We start from the raw sequence: 14951 nt of genomic DNA on the forward strand, positions 1-14951 counted from the left end.
CAACTACACAACATTACACACACACACACACACAAAAACAGTTACACACATGTGCGTGAAATTACTAACTACACAACACAACATTACACACACACACAAAACAGTTACACACATGTGTGTGAAATTACAAACTACACAACATAACATTACACACACACACACACACACACACGAAAACAGTTACACACATGTGCGTGAAATTACTAACTACACAACATTACACACACACACACACACACACAAAACAGTTACACACATGTGTGTGAAATTACAAACTACACAACACAACATTACACACACACACACACGAAAACAGTTACACACATGTGCGTGAAATTACAAACTACACAACAGAACATTACACACACACATACACATGAAAGCAGTTACACACATGTGTGTGAAATTACAAACTAAACAACACAACATTACACACACACACATACACGTGAAAGCAGTTACACACATGTAACATAACAAACTAACATTTTATTCAATGACACCATTGAAATACAATTTTGATATTTATTTATAATTGATATTTTACTTCATTTTATATATATATATATATATATATATATATATATATATAATTAACTTCATTTTATTTTTTTGTACTTTTCACCGTTAAACACTTTTACAGATTATATTTGTTCAATAAAAACCCTAATTTTTCAATCAAATTAAAATCAATATTTCAAAATTGAAACAATATTCTAATAGTAAAAAACAGTGTTTTTATTGTGAGATACGGTGAGTGAGTGTGTGTGTGTGTGTGTGTGTGTGTGTGTGTGTGTGTGTGTGTGTGTGTGTGTGTGTGTGTGTGTGTGTGTGTGTGTGTGTGTACATGTGTGTCAGAATGTTCTGTCCTTGATTTCATTTCCTGTTTGTTTTTATTTATGGTTATTATTTTACGAGCACCGATCATTGATGCAACACATTATAAAAAAACATCATCCTGTTCTGACGCCAATCGACGACGTTTCCTTTCCCTGGTCGTGAGGCGATGGAGTCGAACCATCTCAGCCAGAGTGACCTTCACAATAAAAGCTTCTTTATCTTCATCTGCTTCAACATGGAGGTCTTGTTTGTGGACGAGCAGGAAAACATTCTTTCGTGTTTTCTGTTTGTTTTCTTGCTGATGAATCCTTTGAGTCAAAGGAGGTTTTAAACCCAGAACCAGGTCCTGGACTCGGGCCTCAGGCGACCGTTGGACCCTCAGCCGATAAACACCTGTGGAGTTTCACGGGTGTAAAAAAAAAAAAAAAAAAAAAAAAAAAAGTAGGAGGAGAGAAGTTGGACCTCGTATAAGTCTTTGCACACATGTGAGGATCTGCTCACAAAGACCTGGACGCCGTAAAGACCCGGACGCCCATCAAGACCCGGACGCCCGTCAAGACCCCAGACTGTGTAACGAGACCGTTAAGACCCCGGGAACCTCACAAAGACCCCAGACGGTGACTCGGACTCTGAAGGTCTTCTTCTCTTGGAGTGGGATTTTTTTTTTTTTTAAAACCAAGCATCCAAACGGGGACGAGGTCATGGATCCCATCGTGGAAGTGGTGGCCTTCGTGCTGGGCTTCCTGGGGTGGGTGATGGTGGGCGTCGCTCTGCCCAACCGCTACTGGAGGACCTCCACCGTGGACGGCAGCGTCATCACCACCTCCACCATCTACGAGAACCTGTGGATGTCGTGCGCCACCGACTCCACCGGCGTCCACAACTGCAGGGAGTTCCCGTCGCTGCTGGCCCTCAACGGTAGGTCGGACGGACCCCCCCCTCCAACCCTGGACCCGGGGTCTGTAGTTGAACTCCCTGTGTGTGTCGTCAAGGTTACATCCAGGCGTCGCGCGCCCTGATGATCGTAGCCATCGTGTGCGGGAGCTTCGGGCTCGTGACGGCCTTGGTCGGGATCCAGTGCTGCAAGGCCGGAGGGGACAACGTTGTGCTCAAGGGCCGACTGGCCGGCACTGCTGGAGTCTTCTTCCTGCTTCAAGGTCAACTAACATCTGCTCTACTATCTTATTATATATTATATTATATATATATATTATTATAACTGGCCGGCACTGCTGGAGTCTTCTTCCTGCTTCAAGGTCAACTAACATCTGCTCTACTATCTTATTATATATTATATTATATATATATATTATTATAACTGGCCGGCACTGCTGGAGTCTTCTTCCTGCTTCAAGGTCAACTAACATCTGCTCTACTATCTTATTATATATTATATTATATATATATTATTATAACTGGCCGGCACTGCTGGAGTCTTCTTCCTGCTTCAAGGTCAACTAACATCTGCTCTACTATCTTATTATATATTATATTATATATATATATTATTATAACTGGCCGGCACTGCTGGAGTCTTCTTCCTGCTTCAAGGTCAACTAACATCTGCTCTACTATCTTATTATATATTATATTATATATATATATTATTATAACTGGCCGGCACTGCTGGAGTCTTCTTCCTGCTTCAAGGTCAACTAACATCTGCTCTACTATCTTATTATATATTATATTATATATATATATTATTATAACTGGCCGGCACTGCTGGAGTCTTCTTCCTGCTTCAAGGTCAACTAACATCTGCTCTACTATCTTATTATATATTATATTATATATATATATTATTATAACTGGCCGGCACTGCTGGAGTCTTCTTCCTGCTTCAAGGTCAACCAACATCTGCTCTACTATCTTATTATATATTATATTATATATATATATTATTATAACTGGCCGGCACCGCTGGAGTCTTCTTCCTGCTTCAAGGTCAACCAACATCTGCTCTACTATCTTATTATATATTATATTATATATATATATTATTATAACTGGCCGGCACCGCTGGAGTCTTCTTCCTGCTTCAAGGTCAACCAACATCTGCTCTACTATCTTATTATATATTATATTATATATATATATTATTATAACTGGCCGGCACCGCTGGAGTCTTCTTCCTGCTTCAAGGTCAACTAACATCTGCTCTACTATCTTATTATATATTATATTATATATATATTATTATAACTGGCCGGCACCGCTGGAGTCTTCTTCCTGCTTCAAGGTCAACCAACATCTGCTCTACTATCTTATTATATATTATATTATATATATATATTATTATAACTGGCCGGCACTGCTGGAGTCTTCTTCCTGCTTCAAGGTCAACCAACATCTGCTCTACTATCTTATTATATATTATATTATATATATATATTATTATAACTGGCCGGCACCGCTGGAGTCTTCTTCCTGCTTCAAGGTCAACCAACATCTGCTCTACTATCTTATTATATATTATATTATATATATATATTATTATAACTGGCCGGCACCGCTGGAGTCTTCTTCCTGCTGCAAGGTCAACTAACATCTGCTCTACTATCTTATTATATATTATATTATATATATATTATTATAACTGGCCGGCACCGCTGGAGTCTTCTTCCTGCTTCAAGGTCAACCAACATCTGCTCTACTATCTTATTATATATTATATTATATATATATATTATTATAACTGGCCGGCACCGCTGGAGTCTTCTTCCTGCTTCAAGGTCAACTAACATCTGCTCTACTATCTTATTATATATTATATTATATATATATATTATTATAACTGGCCGGCACCGCTGGAGTCTTCTTCCTGCTTCAAGGTCAACCAACATCTGCTCTACTATCTTATTATATATTATATTATATATATATATTATTATAACTGGCCGGCACCGCTGGAGTCTTCTTCCTGCTTCAAGGTCAACCAACATCTGCTCTACTATCTTATTATATATTATATTATATATATATATTATTATAACTGGCCGGCACTGCTGGAGTCTTCTTCCTGCTTCAAGGTCAACTAACATCTGCTCTACTATCTTATTATATATTATATTATATATATATATTATTATAACTGGCCGGCACTGCTGGAGTCTTCTTCCTGCTTCAAGGTCAACCAACATCTGCTCTACTATCTTATTATATATTATATTATATATATATATTATTATAACTGGCTGGCACCGCTGGAGTCTTCTTCCTGCTTCAAGGTCAACCAACATCTGATCTACTATCTTATTATATATTATATTATATATATATTATTATAACTGGCCGGCACCGCTGGAGTCTTCTTCCTGCTTCAAGGTCAACCAACATCTGCTCTACTATCTTATTATATATTATATTATATATATATATTATTATAACTGGCTGGCACCGCTGGAGTCTTCTTCCTGCTTCAAGGTCAACCAACATCTGATCTACTATCTTATTATATATTATACATTATAATATATTATATATGTATATATTATTATAACTGGCCGGCACCGCTGGAGTCTTCTTCCTGCTGCAAGGTCAACCAACATCTATGAACCCGTTGATCCGATGTTACTTTTAGTGTTTTTTTAATCGTACGGTGGCTGAGGAGGGACACGATGAATGTGCTACAAATATTATGTATTTAACTCAGAAGTCATGAAGCGATTCTTACGAGTTCGGCTCCAGTTCCTGGAGAAAGTGTCGACTCGTCACAAATCTTATCTCCTGCAGACTCACATGACTTGAGTGTTTAATGGCTTTACTGCGGACGAAAACCTGCGAAATCTTTGACAAACTTCGTCGAAAACAGACGATGTTTTCTATCGGAAGAAACAACAGGAACCATGAATTATTGTTACAATGTTTTTTAATATAAATATACTTTAAATATTTCATTAAATACTTATAAAGTACACACAATTAGTTACACAAACATAAATAAGATGTTATAACTAAAACCAAAACTATTTCCCTGATTAATCGCAATTAATCACATGATTTCCCTGATTTAATCGCAATTAATAGTAAGTAAGTCATTTATATTTGTAGAGTGCTTTTCTAGACCAGGGTCACAAAGTGCTTAAACAATCAAAACAATATTCAATAAAATATATACTTTAAAAGATCAAGATAACACAGAGAACAACACTGATTAATCGCAATTAATCACATTATTTGATTATGATGCGCTTGAATACAATATAAGAGTCATTACAATACAAATAGAATAATGGGTATTAAAATGAAATGAAATTGAATATAAAATAAAATAAAAATAACGAGAATAAAATAAAAAGAATGCAATTATATATGAAATTCAATACTATTAAATATAAAAGAGAAGAAAAGAAAAGAAAAAAAGAATAAAAGAAAAGAAAAAGAATAAAATAAAATATTAAATTAAATGAAATTGAATATAAAATAAAATAAAAAACAATAATAAAATTGAATATATAATATAAATAATATAATTATATTTAAAATAAAAATAAAAACAATAACATTTAATTGAATTAAATTGAATATAAAATAAAAAGAATAAAATAAAAATATTAAATAAAATTAAATAATTAAATAATTAAAAGAAAAGAAAAATAATAAAACAATTAATAAAAATATTAAAATAAGAATATAATTAAATATTAAATAAAATAATTTTAAATATTAAATAAAAGAAAAAAATAAAAGAAAATATAAGACAACAAAAATGAAAATAATAAAATAAAAAGAATAAAAGAAAAGAAAAGAAAAATAATAAAATTAGATTAAACCAAATTAAAGACAAAAAGACTATGGTGTGGTTTGAAGATTGGGGTCAAGGGTCAGGGAGCCACACATGTTGAGGTTAAAAACGTTTAAAAACGTCATTATATTGTCGTTACAGTGTCGACTCGTGCACTTTAATTTAATCGCATCAATAAAAGGTGATAACGAGTCGAGAGCAGGAACGTGAAACTGATAATGACGTTGATTAATTATTAAAGAATTCTTCCTCCGAGACTTTGGACTCGAGACGCTCAAGGACTCTGTGCCTGCAGGTCTGTGCACCATGATCGCGGTCTCGTGGTACGCCTTCAACATCACGCAGGACTTCTTCAACCCGCTCTACGTGGGCACCAAGTAAGGAGGCGTGGCCTGTGGAGGAGGAAGAAGGTTCTGTGGTTCTGACCCGGTTTGTGTCTCAGGTACGAGATCGGTGAAGGTCTGTACATCGGCTGGTGCTCGTCCATCCTGGCCATCGCCGGAGGAGCCGTGCTCACCTGCTCCTGCAGGATGGCCTCGGAGGAAAAGTAGTGAGTGACCTTTACTAACCCTTGTGTCATCACAGGGTCAAAGTGACCCGAACGCCAGGAAGTAAATGTGTTTGTTGTATCACTTGTGTTATCTCTGAGTCGAGGTGACCCAAACGCCAGGAAGTAAATGTGTTTGTGGTATCCCTTGTGTTATCTCTGAGTCGAAGTGACCCAAACGCTAGAAAGTAAATGTGTTTGTGGTATCCCTTCTGTTAAATGTGAGTATAATTTTAAACTATTTAAATTACAATCTCAAAAAAATTAATTCACTTTGAATTATTTTAATTTTTTTAAACATTTAAAAAGAAAACTAAACCTTTGTATGTAATACAATACACTGGAAAACAAATGTGTTTGTGGTATCCCTTGTGTTGTCTCAGGGTCATTCGTCTTGACCCTGAGACAACACAAGGGATACCACAAACACAGGTGTTTTCCAGCCTTCAGGTTACCTTGACCCAGAGATAACACAAGGGATACAACAAAAACATTTACTTTCTGGCGTTTGGGTAACCTTGACCCTGTGATTACACAAGGGATAGCTCAAACACATTTACTATCTGGCGTTTGGCATTTTCATGTTAGTTTTGATGATGTCATATCAAGATCAACTTCTTTCTACTGGTTGTGCGAGAGAGTTCAGGATGATGTCGCCCCCTGCTGGGCTCTTAGGCTCATTAAAAATGGATAATAACAGTCACATTATTGGTGGAGATGAGCTGCTCGGGGGAGGTCTGCGCTTCCTGTTCAACTCCAGTTGTCAATAAAGTTGTCATGTTCCGCAGCCCGCTGCCGTACCAGAGCCGAGGGACGGCGTATTCTGGCCCGGCTCAGACCCGGAGTGTGGTGGCGAGTACGTACGGACGCAACGCGTACGTGTGACGGCGGACGAGGTTCTTGTGCAGTACTTTTACTGCGACGGTGATCTTCTGTAAATAACAAGATGTTTTGTATTTAACTATAATTGAGTTTGTATTTCATGAAGCACAAATGAAAAGAATGTTTTTGTATAGTTTTGAAAATGTTGCTTTTATACCTTTGCACACAAAAATACATTTTGTATATTGTTTGGTCAGTTATTGTGTTTTATATCATGAAACTATAACAAGAGGTCGCGACACGTGTGTTTTTTACACATTTGATTTAAATTTAAATCTACATTTAAATTTAAATGTTGCAGATCCAGAGGAAGTTTTTCTACTTAGTGATGAATTAAAAACATGTGTCAGAACTAATGGGCGAAAATAAAAATACTCACATTAATTCTGGTTAATGGCCTTATTTTTGGACAATAATACAATGACAAGAACAACTGAATTATCTCTAATTACAACGTGGATAAGTTTCAACCATGGATTGTTACAACCATGGCTTTGAAGCCACAAAGAGCTGAGCCAGAAGGAAACCATCTTCAAAGAGAACACTCTTATTTTACAGTTTCAATGACTGGCTTGTACTAGTATGACTGTATAGTTACACATTTACAAACGATCAAAACACATTTACAAACGATCAAAACATATTTACAAACGATCAAAACACATTTAGAAACAATCAAAACACATTTACAAATAATCCAAACACATTTACAAATAATCAAAACGCATTTACAAACAATCAAAACACATTTACAAATAATCCAAACACATTTACAAAGATCAAAACACATTTACAAACAATTGAAACACATTTACAAATAATCCAAACACATTTACAAACCATCAAAACACAATTACAAATAATCAACGCACATTTACAAATAATAAAACACATTTACAAATAATAATTAAAAAAATTACAAATAACACATTTACAAACACTCAAAATACATTTACAAACCATCAACACACATTTACAAATAATAAAAAAACATTTACAAACAATCCAAACACTTTTAAAAACAATTGAAACACATTTACAAACAATACAAAAACATTTACAAAAATCTAAATACATTTATAAAAAAACAAAAACAAATTTGCAAACAATATAAACACATTTACAAATATAAAACGCATTTAAAAACAAAACACATCTACAAACAATCAAAACACAAATGTAAACACTTCTTCAAAATGTAGAACAAATAAACAAAAGTCAATTTTACTACTGAAACAAATTTACAAACATATGTTAAATAACATTTACAAACCATTGAAACGTATTTAGGAAAGTTCAAACAAATTTTCAAAATATCGAACACATTTAAAAAATGAATGTATTATTATTGTTTATTTATTTTAAGGCAACTTTTTGGACGCACAACAGCAATTAAAAAGAATGCATAACGGAAAAAAAGCTGGAGAAATTGACATAATATGCAACAAACTAAAAAGCTATAACTTTATCGATCCGTGGATATAAATCTTGTTAAATACAATTAATGAAAAATACAGTCATTTAAACATAAACAGCGATCTTGTCTCTCACCATAAGCAGCCAAATGAACGAAGAAGATGTTGTCGATTAAACATTTATTTTTAAAGGCAGCTTCCGGTCTGGAGTGCGCGCAGCTTGACGCGCTGCCGCCATCAGACCATTCACGGCTGTGTGTGGAAATAGTTGCTCCAATCAGAGACGCCCACGTTCGTGCATCAACACGGAAGTTACACACACCAGTGTGTGACCTGGAGGAGGATCCTCTTCACTGACGGATCTGACAAAACCTGGTCTGACTCGTTTGTCATTTAATCTGCCATTAAGGATTAAAATCATTTAAACCGTTAGAGTTAGCAGGAGGGGTCGGAACCTTTCTCACCTGACCCCGGTTTCCACCCGGATGTACTCCCGGCACGGGACCGTAAATAGAGCAGCGTAGCTCAGCTGTCATGTCTGGTTGATGGAGAAAAAGACGGTTTTTTAAAGATAAAACGGTTTAGTTTGTTGCTGGAACTGATGCTGTAGTGCGAGTGAACACCGGAGCCCGTCACGGTATCTCGGTGTTTCCCCGGGGATGGAGTCGTGCCGGTTGACGGGGCTCAGCGGGCTCCTCTGGTCGGTGTCCCTGGTGTGTGTCCTGCTGGACCTGCAGCTGGACGGTAAGACCTGCAGGAGGATGTTATGATGTATGATATATATTATGATATTGTCTTATTAAAGTAGCTTCATTCTGAGAGTACGGCTGGAGCCAGAGCTGGTTCTCTCGTCTCAGGGACCACAATACAAACTGACAGTGTTACAAGGGACCGACGAGCCTAAAGGAAACAAGGGACACACGCTTTTAAAATGTATATATTTACAAATGACATTCTTAAATAAGATTTATTTGTATATCCTATATTACTACACTATCACAACACCAGAGTCAAGTACTGGACAATACTACACATATATACTTGTTACTACACTATCACAACACCAGAGTCAAGTACTGGACAATACTACACATATATACTTGTTACTACACTATCACAACACCAGAGTCAAGTACTGGACAATACTACACATATATACTTGTTACTACACTATCACAACACCAGAGTCAAGTACTGGACAATACTACACATATATACTTGTTACTACACTATCACAACACCAGAGTCAAGTACTGGACAATACTACACATATATACTTGGTACTACACTATCTCAACACCAGAGTCAAGTACTGGACAATACTACACATATATACTTGTTACTACACTATCACAACACCAGAGTCAAGTACTTGACAATACTACACATATATCCTTGCTACTACACTATCACAACACCAGAGTCAAGTACTAGACAATACTACACATATATACTTGTTACTACACTATCACAACACCAGAGTCAAGTACTGGACAATACTACACATATATACTTGTTACTACACTATCACAACACCAGAGTCAAATACTGGACAATACTACACATATATACTTGTTACTACACTATCACAACACCAGAGTCAAGTACTGGACAATACTACACATATATATTGTTACTACACTATCACAACACCAGAGTCAAGTACTGGACAATACTACACATATATACTTGTTACTACACTATCACAACACCAGAGTCAAGTACTAGACAATACTACACATATATACTTGTTACTACACTATCACAACACCAGAGTCAAGTACTGGACAATACTACACATATATACTTGTTACTACACTATCACAACACCAGAGTCAAATACTGGACAATACTACACATATATACTTGTTACTACACTATCACAACACCAGAGTCAAGTACTGGACAATACTACACATATATATTGTTACTACACTATCACAACACCAGAGTCAAGTACTGGACAATACTACACATATATACTTGTTACTACACTACCACAACACCAGAGTCAAGTACTTGACAATACTACACATATATCCTTGCTACTACACTATCACAACACCAGAGTCAAGTACTGGACAATACTACACATATATCCTTGCTACTACACTATCACAACACCAGAGTCAAGTACTGGACAATACTACACATATATACTTGTTACTACACTATCACAACACCAGAGTCAAGTACTTGACAATACTACACATATATCCTTGCTACTACACTATCACAACACCAGAGTCAAGTACTGGACAATACTACACATATATACTTGTTACTGCACTATCACAACACCAGAGTCAATTACTCGACAATACTACACATATATACTTGTTACTACACTATCACAACACCAGAGTCAAGTACTGGACAATACTACACATATATACTTGTTACTACACTATCACAACACCAGAGTCAAATACTGGACAATACTACACATATATACTTGTTACTACACTATCACAACACCAGAAGTGCGAAAAATAGAATAATATGTAAAACACAATAATAACTATAATATCGTAACATAATACAAATAATAATTAGAACAATAATTAAAAACATAAAAAAATACACTATAGAAATGTACAATTAAGTACAGATTTCTTCTCCAAACGTTACGAGTCAGTTGTTGTTCAGGTGTGTTGGGAGCGACACAGGCTGAGATCGAGCAGCACTTGGAAATGGGACGTAAACTACTGGCGGCGGGTCAGCTGGCCGAGGCTCTGTCGCACTACCACTCTGCTGTGGGTACGTTTGCACACAAACACACACGCACACGCACACACCCACGCACACACCCACACACACACCCACACACACCCCCACAAACACACACACGCACACACCCACACACACCCCCACAAACACACACATGCACACAAACACAGAGCAATATCTGGTCCAACGACCCACATCTGAGTCTGATCCTCGTGTGTCCAGAGGGAGACTCTAAGAACTATCTGACCTACTACAAGCGTGCCGCAGTGTTCCTGGCCATGGGAAAGTCCAAATCAGCTCTTCCCGACCTCAGCAGAGCCATCCAGCTCAAGCCCGACTTCCTGGCCGTGAGTTCATCAGCAGCGAATGAAAAGTTTATAAACATTTTCTCTCTTTATATGAAAAAAATCAGCTTCAAAAATCATCAGAATATTCAATGAATTTAACTTTTCGTTTCTTTAAGGAAATGTTGTTTTTTAAGCAATTCATTATCTTTTAATCATTTAATTTAAAGGTTATTCAATTTAATTTAATTCAAAGGTTTAAACATATTTATTTTTAAAATTCAATTAGCAAATTGAACATTTTTTAAAATTAATACATCTGTTTTGATTAATTTAATATTTTTAAATGTCTTTTAAATTAAAAATACAAATGTTGATGTTTATATTTAATTTAAAATATTGAGTATATATTTCAGAACGGTTTAAATTATTGATTCAATGATTTGTTTTTAAACAACAAAGTTATTTAAAACACTGACAATAATAATAATAAATAATCTGACGCAGTTTTCTTGTTCTGTACTTTAAATCTCTCGTATCAAAGAACTTGAATAGTTTACTGATAATATTCTGAGAAAGAATTGTCGTGTAGAAGTTCAATCTCCACAATTTCACAATAAAGAAAATGTATTTTTGAATGTGTGTCAGAAAATCAAACTATGTGTGACAAAAATGCAAATCATTCATTTATAAAATGTATTAAAAAGCACATTTTTTCATTTTATTGAAAAAATGTTTTTGAAAAGAAACCAAATATTCAGTTGTTCAATATAGTAGTTTATTTATCAAAGTATTAAAATATCAATAATTTAATTAAAGCAGCAGTATTTAAGAAAGTTTCAACATTTGAAAATATTCAATCATCAATATTTTGATGACTTTGATTTACTTCCATTTGTTTTGTCTTTTGTTTGCGTTCTGATCGAACGCTTGTTTCCAGGCGCGGCTGCAGCGAGGGAACATCCTGCTGAAACAAGGCGTCGCTCAGGAGGCGCGCGAGGACTTCGAGGCCGTGGTGCGTTCACTGACATCAGGGCTGCACCATATTGGAAATTAGTGCGATATAAGTGTCTTGAATCGCGATATCGAATTCAATTCATTTTTTTCTTTCAACTAAAAATGTAGCCGCGTGCACGAGCTAGTACTGTAGTGCAGATTTGAGAAGGAAAACAATGTGATTTTTTTTCCCCTTTCGTTTATTTCTGTGTCGACATGATCGTAGAAAAATATCACTTATAAAGCTCAGTCTCGCGGGACTTGCATCTGTTTCCCGCCAAACTGAGCAACATCAGAGAGGAGCCGCCGGCGCATCGTGATATCACTAAATTAATTATAAATCCACCTCCTTGCACACGCACACATAAGACTTTATAAATGATGCTAACAACTTAGCTCGTTAGCATATGGTGAAGACGGACACATAACACTTTATAAATGACGCTAACAACTTAGCTTGTTAGCATACGGTGAAGACGGACACATAACACTTTATAAATGACGCTAACAACTTAGCTCGTTAGCATACGGTGAAGACGGACACATAACTCTTTATAAATGATGCTAAAAACTTAGCTCTTTAGCATACGGTGAAGACGGACATGTTTACACTTGTTTGGAAGTTCACGATCCTATAAGAAAACAACTGAGACGAGATGAAAAGACGTAAACGACAACGAGACATAGAAGTACAAATTGACAACTTTACAGAACGCGACACTGATTGGTCGAAGTGCACATTTAAGAAATGCTTGATTTTTTTTTTTTTTCAATAAAAGATTATCGCACGTGCCAAAATCGCGTTATCGATATTTTTCCGATATATCGTGCATCGACATCCTGTCGTCTCGTGCTGACGTTGAAGCTGATCCGTCTCCGTCCTCAGCTCCAGAGATCTCACGACCACATGGACGCCCGGGAGCAGCTGATGAGAACCAACGAGCTGGAGGAGATGCAGGAAGAAGCTCACCTGCTCTACCACCAGGGGGAGTACGGCGCCACCGTCAGCGTGCTGGAGCGAGTCATCGAGGTCTGGCTTCTTCATGTCACTGTGATGATCAGCGAGATGATTCTTTAAAACACGTCTTCATCAGATCTCTCCCTGGGACCCGGAGGCCCGTGAGCTCCGAGCCGAGTGCTTCATCCGGATGGGAGATCCTCAGAAGGCCATCCAGGACCTGACGCCGACCACACGGCTGCGCAACGACAACCGCGCTGCTTTCCTGAAGCTCAGCCTGCTGCACTACAGCCTGGGAGGTCACCATGAGTCATTAAAGTACGCCGGACTCTCGCTCCGGGTTTTACCACAAACCAATAGTTTCATATCAGTCGACGGATAATTGAAAAACTTTAACTTTTCAAAAACTTAATGAAGCTTTGCTTCTTTTTCCACATTTTAGTTTTATTGAAAGTACTATTTGTTTTTATTAAAGGCAAATACTTTGTGTATTAAAATGAAGAATTTGATTTCGAAAATCTTGTATTTGAAATTTAATTATTTTTATTTTACAAATAGAGTTTGACATTTTTAATTCCAATAAATATAAAATAACATTTCTTAAAATTTCTTGCATTTCTCTTTTATTTGTAGCATTTTTATATTCAATATAAAAGTGTTGGTATTAAAGTGTTTTGATTTTCTAATTTACCTTATTTTGAAATTCAATATTTTTCTTACTCTTTAAATGTGATATAAATGGGTGTAAAAATAGTTTTTACATTGAATTAAAACTACTTTTTAATAAATTATAGTTTTTGTCAAACAATAATTATTGTGACGAGAAAATCATTTGTTTTGAAAATTGTATTCAATGTTTTTTCTGAACTAAAATGTAACCTTTGAATATAAAAAACTATTTAATTGAAGAACTAGTCAAAAATAATGACATAAAAGTGACTTTTAACACCAAAGTGACATTTCATCACAAATCCTTGTTGTGTGTTTTGTGTGTTTTGTGTGTTTTGTGTGTAGTCTCATCCGAGAGTGTCTGAAGTTGGACCAGGACGACAAAGAATGTTTCAGTCACTACAAGCAGGTGAAGAAACTCGGCAAACAACTGGACTCTGCAGAAGATCTGATCCAGGAGGACCGGTGAGAGCACTATCACACACACACACACACACACACACACAAACATGCGCACACACACACACGCTTGCTAACTTAAACTTAAACTAAATACAATTTCAGCCAAAAGTCTGGAATGTTGAAATAAATCTGCTTATCTTACTCCCAGACATGTGTGCATCAGAACAAGCAGCAGTGCAGAGATGTTCTTCCAGTGAAAGCTCTCTCTTGCAGGCACCAGGAAGCCATGGACAAGTACGAGTCGGTGATGAAGACGGAGCCCAGAGTGAACTTCTACACCAGCCTGGCCAAAGAGAGGATCTGCCACTGTCTGCTGAAGGTGAGTCGATGTGTGATGTTGACGAGGTGTCAGGACACAGTGGCATCATTGCTGGAGCTCAGTAGGTGGCGCTCTTGGTTAGTATTTGTTGTGTTTGTGTCA

The 14951-nt window shown here is 36.5% G+C and overlaps 2 protein-coding genes across 2 annotated transcripts in view; both read left to right on the forward strand.

Moving 5' to 3' along the window:
* The first annotated feature begins 1541 nt into the window (after positions 1-1541).
* cldn15a (claudin 15a) lies at positions 1542-7019 on the forward strand. Its single transcript, XM_087790283.1, has 5 exons — positions 1542-1758; positions 1833-1997; positions 5883-5964; positions 6030-6137; positions 6923-7019. Exons 1-5 carry the CDS (start codon positions 1542-1544, stop codon positions 7017-7019), a joined length of 669 nt encoding a protein of 222 aa, XP_087646409.1.
* A 1726-nt stretch (positions 7020-8745) lies between these two features.
* The window catches only part of dnajc3b (DnaJ (Hsp40) homolog, subfamily C, member 3b), a 10641-nt gene continuing 4435 nt past the window's right edge, over positions 8746-14951 (forward strand). The window contains exons 1-8 of the mRNA XM_087788568.1: positions 8746-9175; positions 11081-11191; positions 11384-11508; positions 12386-12460; positions 13328-13471; positions 13536-13717; positions 14414-14533; positions 14744-14849. Coding sequence (XP_087644694.1) covers positions 9091-9175; positions 11081-11191; positions 11384-11508; positions 12386-12460; positions 13328-13471; positions 13536-13717; positions 14414-14533; positions 14744-14849 — 948 coding nt within the window. The 5' untranslated portion in view covers positions 8746-9090. The remainder of the gene's footprint in view (positions 9176-11080; positions 11192-11383; positions 11509-12385; positions 12461-13327; positions 13472-13535; positions 13718-14413; positions 14534-14743; positions 14850-14951) is intronic.

This window comes from Callionymus lyra, chromosome 4 (assembly GCF_982586985.1).
Source record: "Callionymus lyra chromosome 4, fCalLyr1.hap1.1, whole genome shotgun sequence".
NCBI classification, from domain to species: domain Eukaryota; kingdom Metazoa; phylum Chordata; class Actinopteri; order Syngnathiformes; family Callionymidae; genus Callionymus; species Callionymus lyra.

Coding starts and splice junctions, on each gene's coding strand:
- cldn15a (XM_087790283.1), top strand. CDS start 1,542: ATGGATCCCATCGTGGAAGTGGTGGCCTTCGTGCTGGGCTTCCTGGGG. Junction 1,759..1,832: donor GTCGCTGCTGGCCCTCAACG/GTAGGTCGGACG, acceptor TGTGTCGTCAAG/GTTACATCCAGGCGTCGCGC. Junction 5,965..6,029: donor CCGCTCTACGTGGGCACCAA/GTAAGGAGGCGT, acceptor TTTGTGTCTCAG/GTACGAGATCGGTGAAGGTC.